The sequence below is a fragment of the Micropterus salmoides genome, unplaced genomic scaffold, assembly GCF_014851395.1.
Source record: "Micropterus salmoides isolate LMB-PRFRI ecotype aquatic unplaced genomic scaffold, ASM1485139v1 Ms_hic_scaffold_5, whole genome shotgun sequence".
Classification (NCBI taxonomy): Eukaryota; Metazoa; Chordata; class Actinopteri; order Centrarchiformes; family Centrarchidae; genus Micropterus; species Micropterus salmoides.
Window position 1 is genome coordinate 28,471,752 of NW_024044237.1, and position 27,987 is coordinate 28,499,738.

The window sequence follows — 27,987 nt, forward strand, 5'->3', positions numbered from 1 at the left end:
ATTATAGAAATTCTGTATCTTCATGACCACCAAAATCAAATCACCTGTTCCTAGGCTTAAACTTTGTAAATGAAATTTGAATCATCAGTCTGTTCATTTAGATACAGACACAAACGTACGGTGTAAAATGGGCAAAAACATAACCTTAGTAGGGAGTAAAAGTGTCATAAGTATAGCCCTATAGTCAACATAGATTTGAACATAAATTGGATTATTTTTTCTTCTTCTAAATGTACCTCTTTTGATCCTTGTGTCCAATGATTCTTGTATTCAAATATACTGTATCAGGCCACTAGTGCTTGAAAGTGCTTCATGATCTTACTCAGGCAGGTATAATACAGTTAAGTATACATCTCAATATTTGGCTGCCGACTCTTATTTAGAATGACTAAGAGGAAAGGGAGCCATCTAGTGGTATGAGGCTGTTACTGAGGGTACTTCCTTGTGATAAACATCAATATCCTTCTCTTAAAATAACAATCCATCTCTTGACAATCCACTCCTGCTGCCTGACCATATTTCACAACTCACCTGACAGTTGAGATTGGCTCATACATTAGCTATTACAAATCCTATAATTCCACCAGCAGGACTACTAAATATTTTTGACTAAACCTCAAATCAAAATGCACACAAGACACATCAAATATTTATTAACAAGTACACAAGTGATTTTTATTAATGCAAGCAAATTTGATCATACAGTTCAAATAAGCCACTTCAAGCTGTTGGCACATGAATGTACAAAACATATTCAATTTAAAGCCTGCTACTAAGCATTCGTAGTGAAAGTACAAAAGACTAATACGAGGAAAAAGCTGAAAGTGTTTTTTCAGATCATAAGCAATGTTGGTACAGGTATTAGTTTCAAGACATGGTTGAGAGCTCATCACAAACTAAATAGACACAACTCAAAGACTACAGTCTCTAATATCAGTAGCATAACGCGGTAAGCATGGGAAGTTTAGTACTGCACATATAAACAAAGGGTTGATCCAGCAAGACAGTCAGAAGTGTAAAAATAAAGAAGTGAAGTAAAGTAACTTTTGAGTCAATAAGACTATATTAATGCATGTCCATGCCACAAAAAACATCTAAATTCACAGTCTTTACTAACAGTACAGTTATCCCAACTTTTAGTTGAACACCAATGCGCTTACATCTAGAGAGAGCACAGAAATGGTCAAATAAGTGCATGAAACTAGCTTTTAGAAATACTGACAAAATAAATTTTGCCAGACAATGAACTGACAGACAACATATGTAGTTGTATGGCATCAGGATGTGTAAGCAATACAGTTACTGCCATGAACAACAATTACTGTGACACACACTTTTCTCACATCTGATAATTCCATCAAGGAGTGCCATTACAACTTTTCATTGTCAGGGTTTCTTTTCAGTTGAGACTCTTCTTATTCTCACAGGAATTGTCCTTAAATGTCAGTGCTTAACATATAGGTATGCTTTGATATATCAGTATATACAGTGCAGAGTTCTGCAACAACAGGAGTTTAGTATTTATAAAGTTCCACTTTAAGAAACTAAAAAAGGTGTTATGAAAGCATGTTTGCATGTGCTTTTGTGGCTTGTGATTCAAAGACGATAGAATCATTCACAGTCCTAAAATACATGTAATTGGCAAGATTATCAGAAAATAACCTACAAGTTATTTTTAATTGACTAGTCGCATCATTGTTTCCTGTTAAACAGGCTTGGCACATCTAGCAAATATTTGTTTTACTCTAATGATTTGGTATTTATTAATGTTGTCTTGCTATTGTATAACTTCAAATAGGAAAGCATTTTTAATCCCTGGGAATACTGGTATGACAAAGGCTTACAATGCTTCATGGTTGCGTTGTGAGATTTAAAATATTTTCATAACTAACCACCCATTCACATACAGTACATAGTTCTTGTACATGAAATCTCCAGACACACGACATGAGAAAATGTGCTTGAAAACCCTTTTAAGCCCCAGTTGACCCCCTCGGAAATCAGTAAAAAATAAATTATGCATGAGAGCAAAATGACACGTAGCATCAAATAAAAACTGAAGGAAAAGATAAACAATTGTTCGCAAATTTTTCCAAGTAAAAAAAGCTGACATACTACTGCTACTTCTGATTCTACAAACTGCACTAAAACTACTATCAACACTAAACAACTTGTATCAAGAATAATATAACTGCCATACTGATAATCATAACACCATCCATGAGAGAGGTAAAGGGGCTTTTTTTCATCTGAAATGCTGTTTGTGACTGAGGAGGTTTGTGTGACGTCCCCCCCCCAGACCACATTGTCATATGACGCACCAGTGACATCAGCGGTGGCGAGGGCCCTAGGCGCCATCCGCCCCCCCTCGGGAGGGGATGGTAGAGAGAGAGATAGAAATACAGAAAGACAGATGAGAGAGAGAGAGGGAGAGAGGCCGGAGTGGCAGGGCCAGGCCTCACGCTGGTCTTATGTGTAGGCGTTGAGACGCTCCTTGGAGCGAGTGGAGTGGATGTCATGAAGCTCCTGCTCCTCCTTTGACTTGATGTCCTCGTACTTCTGCATTCGGCAGGCATCTTTCACATAGGCCCAGTTGGCAGACAGCACCATCAAGTAGTGGATCTGTGAGATGTGAGGAAAATGTGTAAAGTGAGACAAAAATACAAAGATAGTTTTGAAAAATCCCATAAGGATCTGTCTTCTGTGATTTGTGTTCATATTTGTTTGGTCAAATTTAATTGTAAAAATATTGCAATTTTCAGAATAAAAATAACCTAAATGGGAATCATGGGATGTGCTATATTCCTTTGCATTTCGTTAGAATATAATGTAGATTTTATTATTCCTTTGTCTGTTTTATTCTCTCTTGTGGCTGCAAATGAACAACCTGTTAACTTAAAATGCGTTGAATAGTAAAGCTTGTTTGGATAGACTGGCCCTGTCAAATTAAGGAGGGAATTTCTAAAGGACCAGCAGGTGGCAGCATAATGCTAAATGTAGTCTTTGACTTGCGTTACCATGGCAGCTAAGGTATAATGAATGTATTGTAGTTTAATGACCAAGGTTGTAACAGCTTCTCTTTTCACACAGAATGACAGTTTCATAGCAGCATGGCTCTTTGTTTCTGATATGCAGAAAGACCAATTAGGCACCATTCTTTCCCTCAGGGTCACTTGTTGAGTCTAATGCATTTTTTTAGCACTGATTGTGTTTTTGGCTTTGAAGCTTTTGAGGGCAGCTCATTATTGGGATCCATTAGTGTATCTGTAATATTTTTTTCCGCCCATCAGCTGGGGGGAAAAATGAGGATGTGGGGGAAAAGAGTCCTGCCACAATTTACAACATCATCCCTGAATAGCACGTACTTTCTGTTTCTCAGAAAATGGCTCCTCACAAATTACTGAGTGATGTTTGCAACAATCTCTTAGCCTTTCTTCTCCCTGTTTCCATGACAACGACGTGACATGCCTGGCGCCTCCGAAAGAGGGAGGGAGACAAACCCTGTCTTTTTCACTGCGCCAAAATGCCTTCTCTTCCATCTACAGCTATTCTCTCACATGCAAACACAACACAGGCTAGCTATGAACTGGCAACAATAAAACACAGCTATTTTCCCAGCTACAGTATTTCCCCACAGTTCCTTTTATTTTCAAATACAGTTAACTCCTACCACTGCAAAACAAAATTTGTCTGCCTTCACGCAGAAAACTCTATGAGATACAACATTAGTTAAACACAGAAATAGGTTTTGTTTTGTGGTTGAGATTTAAATATTTTGTTATATATTTATTTTTCATCAGAGAGAGAGAGAGAGAGAGAGAGAATGAGAGAGATTTGTAAGTTTTATTGGTGTCTCACCATAGCGATAACAGCAGCTCCTGCTCCAGCGAGGGCACAGATGAACAGGTGGAATGTCATGTCCAGCTGGAGCAAAAACAAATCACAACACATATTACTCTTCAAGGCATCTTCACCAAGCTAGACCCTGCTCAAAGATGCACTTGCAAACATTCTGTTTTACATTCGTAAACCCTTTTGATTATTTTATAAGCAGTATGTAATTTTTGTGCTTCAACTTATCCTATAACTTATCATTTAACGTCGGTGATATAGGTCTGTTTATTTTTTCAGTGTGATGTAGAATGTGGTTTTTGAGGTGCCTTTAGACTTTTTCATGTACCACTAAGCAAGATTCCAGATTTTAGCAGTCAATGTAGATTCTGTTTATATGGTGTTACTCAGATTATTCACATTATTTACACAACTAATGCGTGTGTTTCTGTCAGGAAGCACGCTATGTTCCATCACACTGTAAGCTGTCAAGGAAACAGATCACTTACAGCTATCTGGTGCATCTAATGCCTTTTACTATTTGCTTCTGAACAGCTCCACCAGAGCAACTAAATAAAATGCCTTGTTTAAGGGCACCTAGGCAGTGGTTTTGTGGTTGAAGTAGTGTATGTTTGGTGTGTCATTGTGGCTGGTGGTGAGCAGCCTGATATCATTTGAATTAGTGTTACGTGTCCCCACTGTTCTGTCAAGCTGTTGTAGGCATTCAAACTGCTCATAATCATGTTTCTAATGCATGCATGATTTTCCTTATGTTGAAAACGTATCTAGCATGCATTTAGTGCCTTCATTGATGATTGATGATTGATTGATTAAAGTCATTTTTAACATTGTTTGATGTTACTTTCACCTTACCTCATTGGATTCACACATCTTGTAGAACTTCTCTGATCCAGCACACACTGTTTTTGCTTCAGCAATTGGCACAATACCTGAAATAAAGCATGTACAATTACACTATTATAATACAGACTTCACAATGTACACTGTTCACATTGTATAGTATACACCTCTAATATGATGTGGCACCACAAATGGTTGTTGACACGGAGGCAATAGAATCCTTGGCTTCCGGTGGCTAATGGACTGAAAGAGGTGGCAATAATTCAAAATAATGAGCCATATAAGCTACTGATATAGTGAACCTCTGAACCAGCTTAGCATAATGTTATTCTGGATCATTAAATTTTTCAGGTAAGTAATTTTAAGGGAGAAACAGTGAGTCATTGTTAATAGGGAATATCACCTCCAAACTGGGTCATTTACACTTTTTAATTTCTGAAGTGGCTTATTTAACATATTAATTTCATACAATGCCAAATTAAAAATATGAAGTGTGAAATTTAACAGATCATTAGACTCCTGTGCAGTCGGTGTGTTCTGTTATACATGTATGTGCAATTATAATATAATTTTGCACACCATCAGTTATACATACATTATCCATCCAAACTTTAAAGAAGAAAACTATGAGCTATAATTATTAAATAAACTTTAAATTCTGCTTGGTGAGTGAAGAACAATCTTTCCAAAAAGTGAAGATAAAAGCAGTAATTTAGACTGTACAACATAGATGTGAGAGTTATTCAGCAGTAGAAGCCATAGAGATCTATAAAAGTGACATCTGAGCAGTGGGCGGTTAGGAAATGGAGCCAGAATATTAATCTTTACCATACTGGCGTGGGTCCAGGCAGAGTGTGGCTCCCTCGAGCACGGTAGTGTTTTGGCAAATATTCCAGATGTTGAAATAGATAAAGACTGGGAGGGAAGTAAAAGCAGTCACTCCGAGCCAAGCCAGCATGAAGATGTATGTCAGCATGATGAACTGCAAAGGCAACAGAGGAACACAGATCACATCTGGGTGCTGTTTTCGATTAACAAAGTGAAATGATTGCACATTAGACTGACTACTTTGGCTGGTGTTAACAAGTGACCCTTTAGGTTACAAGCCACCACTTTCCCATTTCTACCAAAAAAGTCTTGTTTTGGTTTAGATTTCCATGGGCACAATATTATAACACGCTAACTTAATGACCACAAATGCCACAGCATAGCTCATTTCCTTTGCATCCCTGTGGAGCTTCAGATTTGCTAAGCAATTACATCCCAGAGATAATCTTGTTAGGACATTTGCAGGCTCTCTGATCCGTGTAAGAGTTCTCCTGATTTTTTTTTATTGTCATTATGGCAGTATAATAAAGTTATTGAGACGTTTTCAATGTATTTTAGAGCACTTCAGATGTACAGTATTGTATCACGAACACATTTTTGAGATACTGTACACAAACACATGTAAATCATCATCAGGCAAATCATTTAGTTAACAGAAGCATTACATGTTTTGCTGACTGATTTGTTGTGCTTGCTCCATCCCTACATATACTGCTTATGAAGTTGATTTTTGAAAATTAGCTAAAGTAATAATCCATACTATATGATGACCATTTGACGTAACCCAATAAAAATTCAACCTTTACCAATACAAGACCAATACAAGCTAGACACATAGCATGAGCATTAGTGCCACCATGGCTGAAAAAAAGTTTAATTTCAGGACCTTCACTTACTCAACCTTCGAGGGTAACTCCTTGGGAAATGTCCTGACATTAAGACTGTTTGATTACCAACTGACTCCTGAACGTGCAACAGCAAAGGAGGCTTATATACATTAGTAAATGTTACAATAGCAATAAATAGTAAAAGAAAAGAAAGAATTTCTGATTCTGATATAACGCAGCCAAAATGTAAGCTAATTTTAACAGTTAATATGCACTAAAATGTTAGTCTTACCCAAGCGCTGACACAGCGTCCACAGGTGGTGATCTTGAAGTCTCCATACAGGTCTTTAATTGCTCCACTGGTGAAAAAGCCCTCCACCATCAGCAGGATGCCATAGACGAAGAAAGCTGAAGCAATGCCGTAGATCACATACTTGATAATGTCAATCCTAGAGAATGAATAGAGAACGACTGAAAACATCCACAACACTATGTTACACATTGTTCTTGAAAATATAACAAGTCTTTAAGTGAAATTGAAGATTTTATTTTGGATCTAGTAATTTTAGTTTCTCTTTTTGCTTTATAAACATACATAATACACATGCCATATTGTTCTAAAACAAAAATCTAATTTGGAGATTTGGAAAGTGTGGAAAATGCAGGCTGTGTAAAAGAGCATATATTAAATTTGTGTTTTTTCCCCCCTTTGTGGGTACACAAATTGCCAATTCTTTAGGGTTAATGTTTTCTTTAGCAACTAAGTGACCCTTAAACGCAATGTGATCCATTTCTACTCACATGGTGAAGACGTCCAGTGCATCCACAGGGCTCCGTACCACCTCGAAGTAGTTCTGGAGGATGGTTACAGTGCCAGACAGGGCCTCATGTCCGCAGCCGCAGAACAGAGCCACGCCCGCATACAGCAAGATGGTGGCTATAAGAGATGGGTATGGGATACCACCCAGGCATTTGATGCAGCATTCAAGGCATCCTAAAGACACACAGAGAGATCAAAAAAGTCAACTATTAGTCAACGGAGACAGAAAAGTTAAGTTTAACTTCTCAAAGAAAATCCAGGATGAGTGAAAATTTCTGTCTGGCGCACTGTAACACAAAGTAAGACAGGATTCTTATGATTTTGCTGAAATTTTAATAATTCAACAAAACTTTGCCAATGGGAGAATGCATTTGCATGTTGTACACTGTACTGCCATTTACTTTTTGAAAATCTTAAACATTCAAACCACAGTTGGGAGGCCGCCATGCATGCATGCACGGTGGAACAAAATACAACATCTTGACAAAGCTGGACTACTGTACTCTTATCCCTGATATATGGGCAGCTGATTTCTTTATGCATCAAGTGTCCGAGCATTCAAAGCCACAAAATGAAGTAAGATATTTGATGGCCACTTCCACCTTATCTAAGCAGTGAGCTGGCATCACATTTTTTCCATGTATTCCGGTTTCTGCAGCAGATTTGTTTTTTATCAGCTTTACAGAGGATGCTGACATTTTATTCTAAAACCCAGCCTGAGCTTTACATAGTCTTCCTGACCTTTAACCCTATTCTTCTTTGCTCGGATTCCTGTTACTGGGGGCCTTTAAGGTGACTAATAACTGCATGGCTCCAACTTCAATCTCCTCTTCACACAGATTGCTCTCAGCTGAGTCTGTAAATACTTGTGCACACGAGTGTGCCTCTATGAATCACTTAGAGTTATGAGTCTCCCTGTCGTGCTTGTCTGTTAGTGTGTGTATGTTTTGGGGTACAGAGCCAGTCATTTGTCAGAGTAACAACAGCAGAAGTGGAGTTTATTTCCTTTGGACTTAAGGAATAAAACCAGACTATATAGGGTCTTGCAATGCAATGCAGTATATTAACTGCACAGACACATTTTTCCAAAAAGCCCTGCCCATTCTGAATCTATTTGTAACTCTTCATTGATTTAAATCTGTAGTACAATGGAGAGCTGATTACTAAATATGCATCTGAAGTCCAAATCAATACAGGCATATAAAATGTGCAAATGTAATCCCATGTTCATATAAATGGAAAGTTCCTCTTGATCAGTTACATCACCATCATGGCCCATGATTTAATTCATCTGCATTCACGCTGCTGTCCTCATCAGTTTTCATCGTCAGTTGCACAGATGTTTAAAGATTTGTTCATCAAGGATGTTTTTAGCACCGTCTCTGTTATGGTTATCTTGCTATATCTTCACCTGCATTACAAAGCAGGAGCTGGAGCAAATATCCTTCCTCCTCAACTCTCTGCTTCTGACTCTGATCCAAACCTGAGTGGAATAACAAGTAGCTGGTCCGCCTGCTGGGCTCAGACGCTTGGTGCAGCTCCGACCCTCACACAGGCTTCCCTAGATTATCCGCATCCTTGCTGATGTAATCCAGTGCTAGACTGTAGAATGTCTTTTCTGCCTTCCTACTTTATTTTTAACCTCTTTTGTCCTGGAAAGGTTTGCTGAGAATGTACGTATTTCCCCTTTGAATCCAGTCAGGTCGGCTACAGTTTTGAGAAATATAAATAGCTCAATTGATTGAGATAAGCCTCTGTTTGTGGATGTTTTCTGGGCTCAGTTGTGCAAAGTTCAAAATTTGACCAGTTTATGCTCAAGTAGATGGTTTAAACAGGAGGTACATGTCTGGGTAGATTGGTTTTCTGAAGATTTTAATCTAAAGGAACAGGTTAAGACCAATTGATCCTGGATCATCACTGCCTTGGTATTTCTCAAACCCACCCACTTTCCCAGCCCTGGAGAGTTTGACATTAGCTGGGTGTGGACATCAAATTCAGGAGACACCTCACCTTTGGTGCCTTTTAGACTATCTGGTATTAACTGTGACATCTGACATCCACTCCCAGGCGGTTTCACACCAATTCACACCTTAATTCATGTAAGTCTGTCAACCTGTGGTAGGTTTAAATTGCCTGGACTCCCTATCTAGGGAGCCTGTAACTGATTCTGCCTCTTCAATTTTACAATTTAAGTTCAATGGATAGTTTTGTTTTTTATACTCTTAAGTTAAACTATCAATCCCCCTGTTAAAATAATTAAGGTCAAATTATTAATTGCATTATTATTTTGTCATTAACTCTGATGTCTCATCTTGACTTGCTTTGTCAAACAGTAGTTAGTTGTTTCCCAGACACCTCCCATAGACTATGTCACCACCTCTTCGATAGAGTTACCTTATCTTTTAGGAAGCAGTCAGTGACAGGATGTATTGATGTGATAGCGTTTTCTGACAAGATGAGAGGGCGCTATCACATTTACCCTCCATGCTCTGAGTCAGTGTGCCTGATTTAACTGAACTGTTCAATCATTTTAAATACTCAGTAAGACAACTAAATAACTAATTAGATTGTTACTGTAGATTGTTATTTTTCCCATAATGTTATATGTGAGCAAAACATTTGTAAAAGATCAGTATTTATCTTCAGTTGTACTCAAAATAGACTTTTTATTTGCTGAGTAAGATACAAATTTAAATTAAAGACCGTCTTATAGAAACCACCTGGAGTGGGAGCAGTTATTACAACATTGCGTGGTGAGCAAACCGTTTTCATTTTTAGAGAATATTCATGTAGTCGTTCTTTTACCCACCTTTGAGAAATACTGGTTAAATTTTGTGTTGTAGATGTTCAGGGGCCCGTGTTTTCACATGAAGGAAGATGAGCAGTAATATAAATGATTTATGTCACGGCCTCAATCAAGGTTTATTACCTCTGCATTATTTACATTTCTGCACACAGATTAGACAAGCTGGATCCTGCATCTTGCTGTTCTTCATTTTAAATATATTTTACATATATTTATATTTTTCCCTTATTGGGTATCGCCACTGCTTACAGACCAAATAACATGTCTGGCCACTGGTTTACATTATAATAGTTGGCAAGATACAACGCAATGTTTGTGACTCGACTGAAAAGCAGTTTTGTTTCCATGGAAACAGTTGCAGATGAAGTTACAGGGTAAAATGGGAGCATTAGTGAGTGGATGTAACCAGAGTGATGTTTTATTGATGGTGTGTTTTTATTTTGTGGACGGGAAATTCCTCGGATCCAGTAAAGAAAGGTATGTTAGAAAATGGAAATTATGAGTGACCAGGTCAAATGCAGGTTAAAATTACTACTGAATAGTAGGTTTTACATGATAGTCTAACTGAAACAACAGTCTGGGCATCCAGAACTCTTGAGGATAACATTAAAATTATGACTGGACCATTGCTTTATGACTGTTGTGATACATTGTTTGATTAGCTGTGATTAATTTCTCAAGTTCTGATACCAAGGGATATATGTCCTCACTGGATTAAACAAAACCTCCTCTCATACCAGCACGTCCTCTCATTTCCTCTCTGTAACTCTTCATTGATCTTAACTAACTGCAGATGGAATCAGTGAAAAATGGCAAGTGGTGGTGCAAACTGACTCAAAGAGCTACTGGATGCTTGATCCATAATTTAGCAGCGGCACAGTGCAGCAGAGCACAAGCCTCTCACATTCATTATTCATGATTTCTGCTTAGCCCAACATTACCTGCAATGAAAATTAAAGATCCCCCTGCTTGATGAGAAGTTGCGAGTATTTGAATTGATCTTGCTCACAGGTGTAGTCCTGCTTGTCTTTTGAAGTACAGACCAACAGCAAGCCAAATTCTGAATTTGGCGTTATTGACATTGGCTAAGATGATTTTAAATGGACCAATAGAAGCAAAAACGAATCTCATGTGTGACAGGAGGCAATTCTAGAATTTTGGATATTGTACGTTATTGTTTTTATGGCAGAATAGACATGGCTTACTAAATTGCTGTATTCTATTTGACCTGGAGGCTATTCCCAAAGTGTTGGGTTAAGCATTAGGTTAAAAATCTTTAAAAATAGATATTTATTTTTAGGATTGAAATGCTTTTTGTATCCCATCTGTCTCTGAGAGGGACAGAACTATTACTATGATATTCTTCCCACTGATTGTTAATCAAATACATTTCACTTGCCAAAATAGAAAATCTGGCAACACGAGGATTAGTCTAATGAATTTTGAACAAAGAGACAGGATTTCAGGAGGTGGTGGGGTTTTAAATATTTTATCCTACACACAAAAAAGCCTCTGTTTGAAAAAGCAACAAAAAAAGTGAAGCCTACGTGACCCCAAACACTGTGGTCCAATAAACAGAAGGCTTCTCTCTAATACAAAGAGAAAGGATGACCCCCTCCCAAGGCCCCTCCCACCTCCTACTTCTCCTCCATCTGTCAGTGTCATATCCGACAGGCAAAAGGGACACAAACACACACACTCTCAGTGACCAGTAAATGTTCACATGAGGGATGAGGTTATTGTTAAATAATGCTTAGAGCTAATGATGCCCTTAAATGAAAACATGACGCTAACATCCAGGAGACAGTTGGGGTTGATTAACAAAGGATTTGCTGCCCTTTTTTTAAGCCTCTAATGAGTTAGATATTGTTTTTTCACACTGATAATTACAATATTACAATATTTTTCAAGAATCCTTGTCTTACTTTTCTAAAGTTCATCAGTTGCCTTGATGCTTAGATTTGTTTTTTTTAACTGGTTTTCACCAGATCATAACAGGTCTGGTCTAGCAAATACAGTAGTGATTGATGCAGTTAATGTACTGATATATATATATATATACACACACAGATGTGTGTGTGTGTGTGTGTCCCATTTCACACACACACACACACATACAGAAACACCTGTTTACAGGATCCCGTCAGAGGAGAGACTGTATTTGATTCTAAATAAGTCTCACCTTTAAATAATTCCAACATTTATTTCACTCACTGACACTTCTTTCAAGCTGAAAGCATATCTCTATCCTTAACAATTGCTTTATAAGTGCACATAATACACTTCCAAAATAGGTTTTTTGGTTACTTTGGAGACTTCTGTCTTTTGAGACACATGCAGGCTGAGCATTTCATCATCTTCTCTAAAGTGGCACGTTCAGTGATTCAGAGATGTGTACCATATCAGTCAGTAAATACCCCATCCATCCATCGCTTATCCTGCGTACAGGGTCGCGGGGGCCTGGAGCCAATCCCAGCTGACACTGGGCGAAAGGCGGGGTACACCCTCGCCAGTCCATCGCAGGGCCACACATAGACACTCACGCTCACACTCACACCTAAGGACAATTTAGGGTCACCAATTAACCTAGTCCGCATGTCTTTGAACGGTGGGAGGAAGCCGGAGCACCCAGAGAGAATCCACACAGACACATGCAAACTCCACACAGAAAGGCTGGGGCAACCGGGGTTTGAACCCACCTTCTTGCTGTGAGGCGACAGTGCTAACCACTACACCACCGTGCCGCCCCAGTAAATATCCCTCTAAACTTAAATTTTACATTGACATAAAACCGTGTGGCCTGTCAGTTATTTGTCTTGATCTATCCTTTAGTTGTGTATTTGTGGCACAGCAGTACTGAGGCAGTTAACAACATAACTGCACTGAAATTAACTGTCAGAACTTGTTTTTTCAAACTTGCAGATCAGAGTTCATGTTCTAATCAAACTGAGCCTGTAGTAGTAATGCAGTAATGCGCAGATAATTTGGTTGCTGAAATATCGCTGTTTAGTTGATTTAGTGACGATGTCCAAAGTAATCTACTAGCACTACTTGAGGCTCAGCAACACAAGCGGCGCAAAGTAAAATTTGGCTCTATTCTCAGAACTGTCACCTTTTTCACCCCACTGAAGATATATGTCTTATCCTTAAAGAGGTCATATTACGCTTTTCGGCTTTTTCCCTTTTGCCCTTTCCTTCATTGTGTATTGTTATCTTTTTTGTGTATAATAGATTTGCAAAGTGAAGCCTATCTCCCACATAAAACACTGCTCCTGCACTGCCTGAAAACAGCTTGATTGTTGTCCAGCCTTTCTTACATAAACTATCTGCTTCACACTACCTTGTTTGTCAGGACCCTCCCTACTGTGCTTCTGATTGGCTAGTAGTCCTCACCTAGGTATTAAGCATGTGCAACTCCCAGCAAAGCTCAAATAGAAGTGTGATGCCTCACTTGGTAGCTAAAATGGAGCGTTCAACACACAGGGTGAAAAGAGGTGCTGCAGCAATGTGTAGTATGACAAAAATATGGTGGTGTTTGAAAATTACACAATATGAGCCTGTTACAGCTACAACGGCTACAACCCCTAAATAAAATATGAAAATGAGCATAATGACGCCTTTAAGACCTTTTTTTTTTTGGCTAATTTGACAGAATTTATTCTAGAAAAAAATATCTGTACTAGTTCAACAGTCAGCAGAATATCAATCATCAAAGTAATATTGGACTGATTCCAACTAATTGCTTTTTAAAGAGGATATTAGACCATACTGATTGTATGTCTTTGGTGGTGCATCCCTAATTAAAATCTTTTCATTTCGAAGTCATATAGGGATATTAGGCTTTGCTTTTTGAGCAGTTACAGCTACAGAATAAATTAATAAGATGCAGAATTAAAGAAGGAAATTAACTAAATTAAATAAAGGGGGTGACAGAAAAGAGAATAATATAATTTTGTGTCTGATGCATGTTGACTTGACTTACACTGCAAGACATCCTGACTAAATTTTTGTGCATTCAGCTAGCAGTTATTAGTTCCTTGTTACCAGAGGAGTTTTAAATGGGGGTGGGGTGGCAGTGAGCCTAGTCCTAGAGAGAGAGAGAGACCTCAGTATGGGGGGATGGTGTGTCTGTGTCAGTCTGAGAGTAATGGGCGTATACGAGTCTCATTGCTTTCCTATATTTAATGCGCAGCCCCCCTTACCCAGAAGCGAGCAGGTTTTTTCAACTCCCGCACGCCCCCATCTCCTCTGCGCATGTTTAATCAACCAGTATGGTTGCCATGTCAACCGCAGCGCAAAATCTGAGAATAGACCGGGTACTTCAGAGCTGTGACCCACTTACTGTATGTCAACAAATTCAGTGGGACAATAGTGAATGAGACACATTACACAGATAACCCCTCTGGGCTAAAAGGACGTTACAGGCCAGGTCCAAAAGCTCAGCCACTGATTTCCTCTCTTTCTTTTTCACTCAGAGATGGAAGAGTCTGAACATGACTGTGTGACTGCTGAGCAAGGTTGCGTCTTTTGTCTGTGCCAAGTTCACTCCAGCAACTCAGGGCCAAACGTTAACAACTCAAAATTTGTACATTTTAAGCATGCAGCTAGGTGAAATTAACTTAAATATCTTAACTGCCAAGATAATAAGCAGCGAGCACCAATGAGTGTAGGGATTTAATAGCTCCTAAACAATAGAACAAATAATAGGCTGCCTTCACAATGTTAATGAATCCAACATTCCAATAATCTGTATAGTTGCATTCAATTTGGACTTTTGGTTTCCAAATACTCTCTTCTGAATAACCTATATATTTAAGCTTGATTTCATTTTGTTAATTTACTTTAACTATATACTGTTTATTGTAGCTCACTACAGTAGAAAAGAGAATTCAAAACCACTATCATTTTGAATGATATAATGATTTTAAGATACCATCATTGCAAGAACCCAGTAAGGTTCTTTGGGAATAGTCTCAAATTGCATTATTTTTTTTAACATTCCTGCGAGAACAATAAAAAAAAACCTAATAAAAACACTAATTGCTCAAACAAAGAACAATTGGTGGATATCCCTTAACTTCTTCTGGGCCAGGCAGGTTAGGGTTCAGAACAATGAGTGAGAGAGAGAGAGAGAGAGGGAGAGGGAGAAACGGGGAAAGAGAAGGGTTATGTACTGTAGCATGACCAGAACTTAATGAGCAATGAGACTGTACTCTGAGCTGAAGCTATTATGTCATGATCAGAGAAAGCTCTTGAATATGCTACGACTTGGAAGTGTAGAAATATATTAATATAGTCATGAATGTAATACAAATGAATACTATCTTATATATTATAACTTATAGTTATATAACTTATAACTTGTGATCCTGTATACTTATAAACAATCATTCTGACCACAGCATATATATTCAAAGCAGTCTCTTGTGAATTCACTGTTCCGTAACGTCAATGCAGATTTGCCATTTATTATGGGAGCTTTACATTCTGAGTTGCATGAAACTCAGTGAAGAATTAAGAAATACAGCAAAACTTAAACTTATCATTGTGCATTGGGGTGTGTTTATACCATGTCATTTGATAAAAAATGTGTTTTATGTAGATTGACAAAAATATCAATGAGATTCTCATCATGGTAAGAGCTTGCCAAGTCAGAAGACTAATCAAACAGAAGGACAAATGGTGCCTTGCAGAGAAGATTCTTGGCTCAGGAAATGCTAACAGGTGTGTGTCTCTCAGTTTTTCCATTATGTGTCAGTTAACAACACCAGTATCAACAATCTCCAGAAGGTTGTTTGCTTTATTCTTAACAAGTATTACCCATCCTGTGCTCATTTGCAGAACCTCTCTGCAAAACTTCAATCCTTTCGGCAGTCACATTAGTTAAACCTGCTTTTTCAACCGTAGGATGAGGGTTTGCTCCCTGTTGCTGATGGCACCTGTGGTACATAGTGTGTACTGCTACATTTGGCTAGCAGCTGAAGTGAGCAGTGCCCACCTGGTGCATCTGACTCATAATCTGAGATTTGCAGCCTCACAAGAGGAAGACAGAAGGGCATTAGCCTGCTGTGAATGCACTCATTGACACCTACACCGCTTGTGTGGTGGAAGTACCTATTTGCAGTTTATTTGGGTGACATGCATTGCATTTTCACTGGCAAAATATATTAAATTGTTAACAGTGACATGCATTTCTAATAGATAGTAAATATAGTGCCCAGTTAGCAATAAAAGCCCCAATAAATCTCAACACAGAAAGGGCCTTTCATAGGTAAACAATGTTCCGTGACATTTACAAACTTTTAAAATTCTTATGGCTGGACAGAAATATTGTTATAGTGCTTTTGCTTTAGAGAACTTCTTCTTTGAGCAATATTTGCTTGAATGTTTAGTGTTTCCGACCCAACCTCTGACTTGATCTTTGATGGACAGGCTTTATCATGCTATCCATGTAAATGTATTCTTGTATGTATGTATTCTTATGTGTGATTTTGGCGCTGGGATTTCTGGTTGTGTCTTTAACCTTTCCTGAAAATGAGCAAAGATTCTTAGAAACGATTACAGGTATTTCCACAAGATGAGAATGACAAAGTGACATGGAACGAAACCTGACAGGGTGGCTTTATTGTTCATCATGCTTTATCAGAGCAATCATTTCGTCGTCTTCAGTAACCAGGAAAGGAGATGGCAGGTTTCAAGTCAGTCATTTGATAGAAGACCCGCATGGTTCGGTGACTAGTGAGCCCTACCTTGTTTTAACATACAGTATCTAGCTTACATTGTGTCATGCTTGATTAACCAGTAAATCTCCTGAAATGTTGTGTCATGATCTAATTGTAGCCAAGTTATAAATGAGAACCTGTTTTTAAATTAGCTGATAGCACTCATTTTTCACCCACAGTGAGCATACACACCCTTCCAAACCAAGTGAAACCTTGTCATTATGAGCACTTTATAATAAATTTTTAGTCTGTTGAATAAACTACTGAAAAGTTTTGACGAAGATGTTCTGTTAAATAAGTCACTCAAAGAAACAAATCAAATTTTGTTTATGGTGACAACTTGGGCAGTGATTCATGAAGGCATGTCACCTTGGTCAGATATTTGAATCTGCCCATTCCACAGCTGACTGATTCTGGTCAGGCATCATGAAATGAAACAGCGGTTTCTCGGCTGAAAAAGTGAGCAATGACTAACAATTAGCCAATCAGCGCCACAGGCGGGACTAACGCCATTGTCAAGCTGTTGTCAAGCTGTTTGCCAGTAACAAGGAGGAGCAATAACAACAATGGCGGCTGCTATAAACAAATAGACGCTATCGAGGCTGTTCTAAGTATTTTGTTTTTACTTATGTCTGCTCCACTCTTAAAACCTCTACAGAACATGTATGTTGACATGGCTACGCATCATTTCATCACTTGAAATGACCTTAGATTTAGGTGGATACGTTGGTCTCTAGTGATAGGGGAAATCGAATCACCCTCCCTCACAGAGTGGAGGCAATATTAGAGTGAAGATGGAAATGGAGTGTAATAGGTTGACTATTCTGTCCGATATCAGGCAAAATATATCTGTGACTAGCTGCATACATTTGTTAGGCGGTTCAACCAGATTAAATGTCAGCTTCTGAGGTAACAGGTTGGTCTATATTTTTTAATAAACTATTTTTGAATGGTTCACAGTAGTATTAAGAAAAACTTTATAAGTAATCTGCTTTTGGAGATGTTATTTTCCTTTTTACATACACACACAGGCCCGAAATAAACAGCACAGCAAGTGTCAGCCATAAACACCAAGAACAGGATATGTGGACTTTTTTGAATGCATCTTACATTTTATCTTGAACCTCTTTTCTCTGCTTGAGTTTTAAGCTCCAAGCCATCCTTTCTAACCATCAAAGTGACCAAAAAACATTGACGTCATCTGCTAAAAAAATGGCATTCTCTTTTGTAACGCTAAAATGGCTTGTGCCAGCCAACTCTGACTGCACTTACATACAAAACAAATCTATAGCGCTCTTTTTGCACATTTTACAATCTTTTAGATATTTTGAAGAAGAGGTTTGCCAGTCAGCCACATTTAAGCTAACAGTGCTTGCTGTATATGAGTGCGTACTACATTTTTTACAAACCCAAATGAATGGACATGGCATACAGAAATGCACGCACAGCTTGCATGGCTGCATCTTTCAGTTGGGTGAACATTTGTGTTAGTGGCCAAGCTGAAACATTTTGCTTTCTGAACAGGAATGGGTACACACCTAGTAATGGCGACCAAGAAATATTGGATCAAAATCTGTAAGGATGGCGGTGCATATGCTGAACATTACAAATTGTTATGAACAGCACCCTCATACCCACTTTTTTGACCCCTTTAATCAAAGTGGGAACAAAATAGAATATATCCTTAGCTACTGCATGTGCATACTGTGCATTATTCTATCTCTACAGTAGATGATTATACTTCCTATATTCTCCCAAACCTGTCACACTCTTTTTCGCGCTCTCTCAATCTTTCTTCCCCTCACTGTGTCATCATCTTCTACTTAATTTCTGTCTGTCTGACTCTCCTTCTGTACCTCTTTCTGTCTCTCTCCCTCCCACATTCTCAGACACAGTGAACTATTCCTGTGTTACTGAAATGTCATCAGCAGGAGTGGGTGAAGAGAGAATAGATAATGACTACACTTGGCCAGTGCCATGGCAACAGCTCGTGTGTGTGCCTGTGAGGAGCGCTAGGTTGCAGAGAGGAGAGACGGTGGTGGGGGGGTGAAAGGGGGTGACACAAACATATGAAGCCATGCCTGTCACATGAAGTAAATATAAAAGGGTGTGAGACAAGGAAGGCAGAGACAAAGGTGTGTTCTACAATACAACAGCATCCTGACCGTCTCTGCTCATGTGTTATTTTAGGACTACTTTATTTATAATGTTGCAGTCCACTTGTAAACAAAAATATACTCTGACTCTTGCTTTTGTGTCTCCCAAACATACACTTAATCGTTCATGCAGAGAAAAGGTTGTGGGGTGCAGTGGGGTGCAGTGGGGTGGGGGTAGTGGTGGGAGGGTGAAGTATAAATAGTAATTCCACTTTGCACAAAGAAAGCACTGCTCCTCTTAAATGAACGAAAGAAACCCCTGCTCCTGCATCAAATCCACGCTGAATGTTGCAAAGCATCGCTGCAAGATACAACGTCTGAGTATTTGGACACAAAGGACAAAACCCAAAAGCTGATGGATTAATGAGTGTAGAAGCTTGGTTTGGTTCTTTACTCTTCATGTTTCCCTCTTAGCCGTCACGACAAGCATGAAAGCCTTATCAAGCAAACAAAGACGGTCCATCCCTCGCTGAAGCAGTTCACACCCCTCTGACTACCCAAACAGCACATACAGACGTGCACTCTTCAGTGGAGTGCTGACACTCAATGGACAAAAGAATTACCACAAACAGCTGCTCTTTCCCTATGCAGAAAGGGAAAGGCTAACATTTGTGCTCTTGTCTCTGCGGAGGCACCACCAACACACTGACAAAACACCCATGTCAGATTTACTTAAAATCTACCATAAAATGCAAATACTTCTCACCTTTCTGGGTCTGCCCCTCATCCATGTCTTCTTCCATTGTGCTGATTCTGTTTTTAGGGCAACAAAAGATCTGTAAAACAAAATGCCTGTTTGCGTTGCAGGTTCAAAACCTTATTTATTTTTAAGGGGTAGTCCACAAAGCACTTCCGCTTTCTTTCTCTCTGTCTCCCTTTTATACTTTCTCTAGATGTCCCTACTGAACGCCAAGATTGCCTGTCAGCTGTGGTTTCTGTCAAGCGTCCGGGTGATGCGAGGGATCACTGAGTCTTTGTGGTGCTGTCCATTGCGAGCTGCCGTGGCAAGTGCAGAAAACCTACTTGGTCCCTGGTGGAGAAGGAGGAGGAGGGGAGTAGGGGGGGCTGGATGGAGCAGAGGGTGGTCTCTAGGCAGGAAAGCGCATATGTGACGTGGTTGGTGTGGAGTTGAAGAGGCAGGTATAGGGAAAAAATGTAGAATTAAAACACTGAACGCACCATTGGAACAGAGACTGAGCAATGAATCTAGACCTTCTGACTGCTTCATGTTTAGACGGGGGTGTTCACAAGTGTGGGTCACCATTACTTACCCAGCCCACCCTAAACACCCCTGGCTCTCAGACAGAATGGTTAAGCCCACCGGCCCCCCGCGGCAGTGACTCTACAGCATTAACTCAACCTCTCCTTAAATAAGGGAGGGGGTTCTGATTTCAAAATGGGATTCTCCTAATCGTATTAGTCATACAGATTCAATTATACGATCACCAAGGAGGTGTCTTTGGATTCTTATCATGTAAATGCACATTATATGTGTAGACAGACACTGCTTAAGCAAATTGTTGACCACTTTTAAGATCAAGGATTATGTGGTCTGCTATAGGTTCAGGTTTGGTTGGTACTTTTCCTATTTCCCCCCAAAATACTATTCCAAAATACCATTTTGTGAGATGTGCATTCAGTCTTCAATTAACCTCAAAGTGTGAATGTGAACATAATGTCATGTATTAAAGAAGGTTGTGCAAAAGTCTTGACTAGCAAGCATATAGCACCATGACAACAAATGCAGAATATTGAATGCAAAATTTGTCAACATTTTCTGAAAGTCACGATTTAATTCAATACATAAAGAAGTAACTGTGAGAAGTAACTCACAAGATGCAGCCAAAGGCCAAACAATATAACAAATATATTGACTAATTGAGGGATGAATAGAAGGATGGTAGGCATATGGGAAACTTGTTAGATCATTGGGGTACATTAAACTGCTGTGGAATGAAATGTGCTGTATGAACCTGACATGACTTGAAGTACGGACAGATGGGTGTATGGGTAGATGATCAGGCAGCTGGATTAGATGAAACTTTAATGATCCCTGTGGGGAAATTGAGTTTCTGCAGCAGCAGAGAACTGGAAAGCAATAGAGGAGGAGGCAAGTAAAGAGTTCTGAGAATGATATAAGTAAACACACTTAAAATACTAATATGGCTTAAATAGATGTTAATAATAAAGAGATGGACTGGTTCATGGAAAGACCCGTTTGTAATTGAACAGTTGGGAATTTCTTTTACAAGGTGTCCCTGGGTGCATATAATCAATAACTTAAGTTTAGGCACACACTCTGTGATGGTTGTGGTAAGGGTAATTGGCTTAAGGAGGCTGTAAGAGTAACATAGCAAGCGAACTTGCAGTATCAAAGTAAACAAGGGACTTAGAAATGCAGTTCCGGTCCTAGGATTGCGGCCCTGAAACTGCAGCCTCCAGTACTGCAGCTACATACTATTCCCTACAGCAAGCGGCAACCTCTGGCTCTCACTTCCGATGCAATCAGGAAGTAACAAAAAATTGCAATTCATCAGGTGGCCACTTGAGGCTGGCTGCAAAAGAAAATCTCCATTGACCCCCATGTTAAAATGCCCAAACTTACAGCAGAATAAAACATGTTTACAACCTGGTTCAAAATATGATTTTAGTGTTTATATAGCTAATTTTGTCATTTGTGACAACTGTGAGGGGGGTGAATTTTTTATAATTCTCCTGTTTAAATTATATTAAGGTTAACGTTCTGCATTATTAGGGGTGTGGCCGCTTTGATTGACAGGTGGCTGCTGCCACTGTCATGGCTTGTCTCTTTCCTCTGTCTGTTAGCCTCACTCAGCTGATCCATGGAGCTCTGTGGCTCTGCCTGTTTGAGCCTTTTGGAGATTTCTTCATGCAAATACCAGACGAATAATGGCAGGCTTTGTCGTTAATGGTAGAGAGAGACAGTTCAAGAAGACTGGGCTCCAGGTGGTGAGTGAAATTCTAGTACTTTATTTTTGTGTAACATTAATTAGCAGGTATAGGTGTTTACATGCATAGCTTGTTAGCTTAGCTCACTAAACTAATTAGCAGTTTCAAGCAGCCCAAAGGTGTGCTAATGATGCTAAATGAAAGGGAATGTGTGCTAACCCTTAGCATTCCAAGTAGTGCATTGCAGTTAGAAATGAACAACTAGAAATGTTCATAATAAGAAGATTGCTATCTCTCCCTTAAACAGTCTCTCTGTAACGACGCGTCAACAATGAAATTTCACATCGACTAATTTTTATAATTGTCATCAATTACGCCGACTAATCTTTGCAGCCCTACTCTGCACCTGTGGTGAAAACAGGTAGCTGGGCTCTAGGGGGATGTTCCTGAGTTTGGTAAAGTTAGATTAGTTAAGGAGATAAATTAGGTGTGTGACAGCTGCTTCTCAGTTTGTTTGGAGATTAGAATTTGTGATAAAAAATGTATGTCAAGTAGTACAGTTTAATAAGAAATATAAAATAATTTATTAATAAATATACAGCAAGCTTACTTGAGTGGTCAACATGTGTCTAGTAGCATAGATTATTGCACATTGCCTTTCAGCATAGATTTTTATTGCAGTGTCCGACAGCAAGATTAATATTGCACACATGAACACTGTAATTCACATTGCCACCCTAATTTTTGCAACATGCCAGAGAGGCTATCAAGCTGAGGCGATCTCAGAGTTAAGTATGTTTATGGCAGGTGGGGGAAAAAACTGTGTACTGTCAGTAAGTAACTGTACCCATCTTGTCTTTCATGTACCAGCGCTGCTTAATCCAGAACCCATCCAAATGAAGCACCATCTAGCTCTACAGGAAATAACAGTCCCAGCTTCCAGCAAGGCTCTTTCAGATCCTGCACATTGCTTGGCTCAGCCTTTTCTTTTAACCTTTACTCCACAACACCTGAACACTACTAATTTCAAATTACGACACTGGGTTCCTATGAACAGGTTCTATCATTATATAACTGCTACAACAAGTCATAAATAACTACTTTACCATTTTTAACCTTTAAATATTGATGTTTTCATGAATGCAAGATTAAATTGTTAAACTATTGCTTGTGTATTAGGAATCATTTTTGTTATATAAAATTGATCAGACTAAATATACTAAAAATAAAGTCACATTCTTCAGTCATCAGTTTCCTATGTTAATTGTAAATAGTGTGATCTAAACTTAACAATATGTTATAGTTAACAGCTGTAAATGAAAATATTAACATGGTGTTTATAGGTTAGTAGTAGTAGTATGTTAGTAGAAAGTAAAAAAAGAGAAGCTGATGTTTATACTGGTTTTATTTGGACATTTCTTTAAGAGACAAATGTGACATTCCCTTAGTCTTGTTGAAAAAAATAATTATCTGCCAACTGAATAGTTTTGAAGCCAAGTAGAAGTTGTCATATATTGCAAACTCTGAGAAGGTTTAGATGCACCTATTTACCTAAAGTAATAAGTAATAATTGTTTCTGTTAACATAACTTTCATTTATTCTTAGACTTTAGAGTACGTCACGATTAATAATACAACCTAGTTAGATTCATAACTACTCTGTGCACGTCAGTCTTTGTTTCAGCACTTACCAACAGGTTGGTCTGGATGTGTATATTCTTATGTGTTTAAACCAGACTTAAATCGGAGCAGCAAAGAAGGCACTCTTCAACAACATCAGGCTCTGGTATTGGGTGTATGGCCCTGAATGTATCTTTAAGCATGAGGTAGAAAGTAAAAATACTCCAGCACACAGAAATACACTGCATAATCACTTTCATGTAAAACATGAAACATGTTTTGGGAGTATTTTCATTTTTCAACTTGTACTAAACTTTTCTCATTTAACAAAAGTTCAGTTTTAATATTTGATGTTTTATCTGTGTTGTATGATTAGCATGTCCTTGGACTTTCAGTCAGTAGTAAAGTCAAAAAGAGTTAAAATGGACATTAAACACATATGGACAATATTTAAAACTAAAAGTAAACAAAAGAGGAGAAGGGCATTCCATGTCAGTCCACCCAAATGTGTAATAAATGCTGCAAGTTTCTCCAGCCCTTTTTTGTTTTAATCTTGGTGATTACAGTTTATAGCTCATGGAACTCAAAACTCCAGTATCTGAAAATGTATTACAATTTTACAGAAATGTCAACCTGAAAAGAGCTCTTTAAACAGCTAATTAACTCAAAAAACCAGCAAAGGGTTCCTGAGCCTTTAATTTCTCAGTCTAGTTCTGCTGCTCACAATGAACTTTTCCATGTTCAAATTTTTTGAGATGCACCTCTAAAAGATGGCAATACTATTATGTCAGATGTGGGAGCAACACCTCAAAATGACTGATGATGATTGATAACAATAGTCAACAGAATTTTTTGTGTTGTCCTTTGAAGACATACAAGGTAATATCAGCTGACAAATGTCAAGTAGCCAAGACTAACATCAGTACTTATAGTTAAAGCTGTGTGTAGCAGACGTGGAGGAATCACAACCTCAACAAGAACCGATCACTGAAAGAAATAAACATCTTGTGACAAATATCAAAGTGCTCATCTCTCTCAACAGTCATATTTAAGACAACAATCTCACACAGCACTGTCGCTAGCAGTAACATTAACGTTAATCTAACGGCCAATGTTTTGTAATCTAAACAGCTAATGTTACCACAGACCTGCAAACTCCTCAGAGTAAAAAAGGTGACAGTGTCGGGGGGGGGGGGATATATGTGTAAACACTCACATTTAACTTACCCACATCACGACAACGCACAGCGCGCACGACAACCTAATATTCAGGGTAGCTCAGAATTCGAGTAGTAGCCGTATATCTCGGAACTCAGGGCGGTTAACGATGAGCCTAGTTTGACTTACCTCAAATTTCACATAAGATTCCTTCACGTTATGAGTTTCCATCAGACTCGCGTGGTAGCCAGGTGTCTCATCCAATGGCGAGCTCAGTTGACGCTGTGTGCTTCAAGATTCTGACGCAAGTGCTAAGATTCCGATTGGCCCAGAGAAATGACAACTATAAGAATTATCCAATAATGTTTCGCAATTCTAGCCTGCATGGCATGCAGAAGCCTGCCCCAGCAGCGACAGGTTTGCAGGTGTGTACCATCATATGTCACTTAATCTAATAGGAATCTAATGCTAGCTTATTAACTTTGACTCGTATTAAATGATCAAGTGGCATCAAAATAAATTAGTAATAACTTTCGTTATGCGAAAAGATTAATTTATTTGCTTCAAGTTGTTCATTTGAGAATGCTGATTCATGGTAACTGCTAATGTTAAATCCCAAATTTCTCCCAAAAGTCTCACAAAATCTAGAGTTGCAAATGACCACATTAAAAAACGTTGAAACCTTGTGTAGTTTAACCTCAATAATAGATAAATAGTTACTTAAAGTGTTGTTGTATAGTTTAAGGTTAACTTACCTCGAGTGTAAGCTGGTAACGATATAGCCACAAGCTACCATCCAAACATACAGCCCCAGAGGTTTAGCTGACAAAGCAGCAGAGTAGCATATAGCATTAGGTTCTTAGCCTGAGCTAACTCTGTCACGTTGAACTAGGAGGGTGTGGTTTCAGCAACCCGTCACCTCAGTTCCACCCACGACCCGCCTCTTTCTCCTTTTATGGTTATCCGGGAGTGACGCACTGCCAAGATGGCGCCGGCCAGCACAGCAAATTTTCAGCTTAAAAACGGCTCTTCTTGCTATGGGTGACGTCACGGACACTACGTCCATTTTTATATACAGTCTATGGCCTAAAGGTTAGCTCACCCCAGCCTCGTTTTAAGAAAAAGTTACAAAGATACAGAGACATTTCCACAGTTCCAAGACAACAATCAATTTTAGGACGAATAAATGTACTAGCTGAATAGCCTACTCCAAACATTTTAAAAATACCAACCTGTCCAAAGGCAGAAAGTGTCAGCCCTTTTAGTCTCTTCTCTTCCCTCAGCGCTCTCCAACAAGGAAAAGATGCTTGTCCTCATAGACAATCGCATTCTTTTTGTGACTAATCCTTTCCTCTTTACGCAGAGTTTCTTTTTCATCTGGAGTTTCAGAAACCTTTCTTGGATGCTTGTTAGGTTTTTCTGCCACAGGCTCTGCCAAACTCCTAGTAGCTTAAGCCTATTCTGTCGCTACTGTTCCTCAGAGCCATGTAGAGACAGAGTTGTGTCATCTCCATTTAACTTCAATGGAAGTTGCTTTATTTGCATTACTGCATACAACACAATTTTGCCAAAGCATATTAACACAAATTATACAATCATAATATTTAATAAACTAACAATTCCAAATAATAAACATTCTCTCCGAATGAACCATTTGTTTTACAGCAATGGTGGGTCATGGAGCTCTCTACATAATAATAATTTCTGGTTGACATAAAATGCATACCGGTGCGCCACTGCGGAAATGTCACCACATTGGGTATAACAGTTAAAGGCATTATACGTAAATTCCGGTAAGCTACCTCCATACGCGTTTGTATATAGTTTGACAACATTAAAAGTAGAGGTGCGCTGGACTTTACACACAGTCTCTTAACATCAGTCATATAAAAGCAATGGAGACGTGAGCTGTTTCAAGCCATGTTGCCTGATAGTGTGACGTCTTACATTACGCTATCTGGATTGTTGAATGTGAATAAATTAATTTACTTACCAGTATGGATGTGAAATTAGTCTTCAATTGCATTTATAATGGTCTTAAAAAGGTCTTAAATTGCACTTGTTAAAACCTGCAGAAACACCGTTTTAGAGTCATGGTTTGACCTATCAGTTAGCTTAAATGTTAAATACTCGGTGGTGACAACCTTTAGCTTTACTGATGCTTAAACATGTTAAAAGTTATCTTTTTCTCAGCCTTTACCTTGTTCTTGGCCTACAGTATATCTGCCCTAATTACAAGATCTCTAGGCCATACGATCATCTTGATGATGGTCTTTGTTTATTGTTAATTATGCTATGTTTCAAAATTAATGATTCAGTAATGATTTATTTATGTTAAAATGTAATGCTTTATTAATGTTGACTTGCTTAATGCAATATATTTAATTAATGATTCAACTGGCCTTCTATACCAAATTGTCAAACCAAATGGTCTAACCGCCTGTGTCCACTAAGTACCTCTTTTTAGTTTAAATTAGCAACTTAGCTTTTTTTTAGCAATGCTTATGGCTTGGGGGATGTCAGTGTCTGTTTGTGGGTTGGCCAGCATGTGTGATGGTTGGTCAGTTGGCCGGCCCATCACTTGGATTAAGATCATGCAAGGCTGGACTCTCCTCTCAGCTGTCTCATCAGGAGACAGCATTAAACATTATGTTTTACCTTTCATCATGAAGGTACGATTTTCCTAGTATTAGGAATTAACTGGTAATTCTGTTAAATATGGAGGCAGATGTTGACTGATATCCAGCACAACCCACAAGTAAATACCGCAGAGTCTGAAAAAACTCCAAATTCACTTGGTATCTGTTCATACTTTGAATTTTCAGTATTGCTTTTTAATATTTCTATTGCATATGATTAAAAAAAATTGTAAACAGCAGTAATGAAATGATATCTTTCACTGAAGACTGAATTGTGGTCTAATCTAATGAATAATGTTTTAATATTTGGTAAGTGGTATTGTTTGCATGTGGCACATAAAAGAAATACTCATTTGCACTTAATTAGCTTAATTCTGCTGGAGTTCTGAAAATTAAGAACAGGGGCCAGCAACTTGCTAGTGAGTTATGCATTGTATCTCAATTGAAAATATGTAAATAAAAGCAGTTCAATAATAAATATTTGAAACAGCATGCACATGACTTTTCACATGTGTGCATGCTGACCCACATAGTGCACCACCCTTGGCCCGGATAACACGGCCATACCCTAGCTTACTGTGGCTGTGGGGGAATGGGGGGGGGGGGCTTTTTCTAGGGGAATCCTTAGCTTATGACGATACCCCCCCAACCAGCTAGTCGTGTTCTGTCTGTGTTCCCTACTAGCCGCAGACCCCCTCCCTCCGCCTGCTGCATCCCCACGCCTTCACTAGTGCATCCTTCAAACTGTGGGTACCATGATGCCGATAGGAAAAATCGGCAGATGGTGAAACACTTTCTTAGGGCATTTTA

At 38.8% G+C, this 27,987-nt stretch overlaps 1 protein-coding gene across 1 annotated transcript; it reads right to left on the reverse strand.

Moving 5' to 3' along the window:
- Positions 1 to 647: 647 nt before the first annotated feature.
- On the reverse strand, positions 648 to 20,044 carry gpm6aa (glycoprotein M6Aa). The gene is made up of 7 exons (XM_038699161.1): positions 19,558 to 20,044; positions 7,149 to 7,341; positions 6,640 to 6,796; positions 5,521 to 5,674; positions 4,705 to 4,781; positions 3,859 to 3,924; positions 648 to 2,622 (listed from the first exon to the last, which is right to left on the reverse strand). Exons 1-7 carry the CDS (start codon positions 19,592 to 19,594, stop codon positions 2,470 to 2,472), a joined length of 837 nt encoding a protein of 278 aa, XP_038555089.1. The 5' UTR covers positions 19,595 to 20,044; the 3' UTR covers positions 648 to 2,469.
- Between the last annotated feature and the right edge of the window lie 7,943 nt (positions 20,045 to 27,987).

What these genes read in the sequence shown, in the direction of transcription:
- gpm6aa (XM_038699161.1), bottom strand. Translation starts at nt 19,594, where the DNA reads ATGGAAGAAGACATGGATGAGGGGCAGACCCAGAAAG. An exon ending in CCTGGACCCACGCCAGTATG is followed by an intron (nt 4,782 to 5,520) that starts GTAAAGATTAAT and finishes GCTTTATTTCAG; the next exon opens with GTATTGTGCCAATTGCTGAA. An exon ending in AGATGTGTGAATCCAATGAG is followed by an intron (nt 3,925 to 4,704) that starts GTAAGGTGAAAG and finishes TTTTTGCTCCAG; the next exon opens with CTGGACATGACATTCCACCT.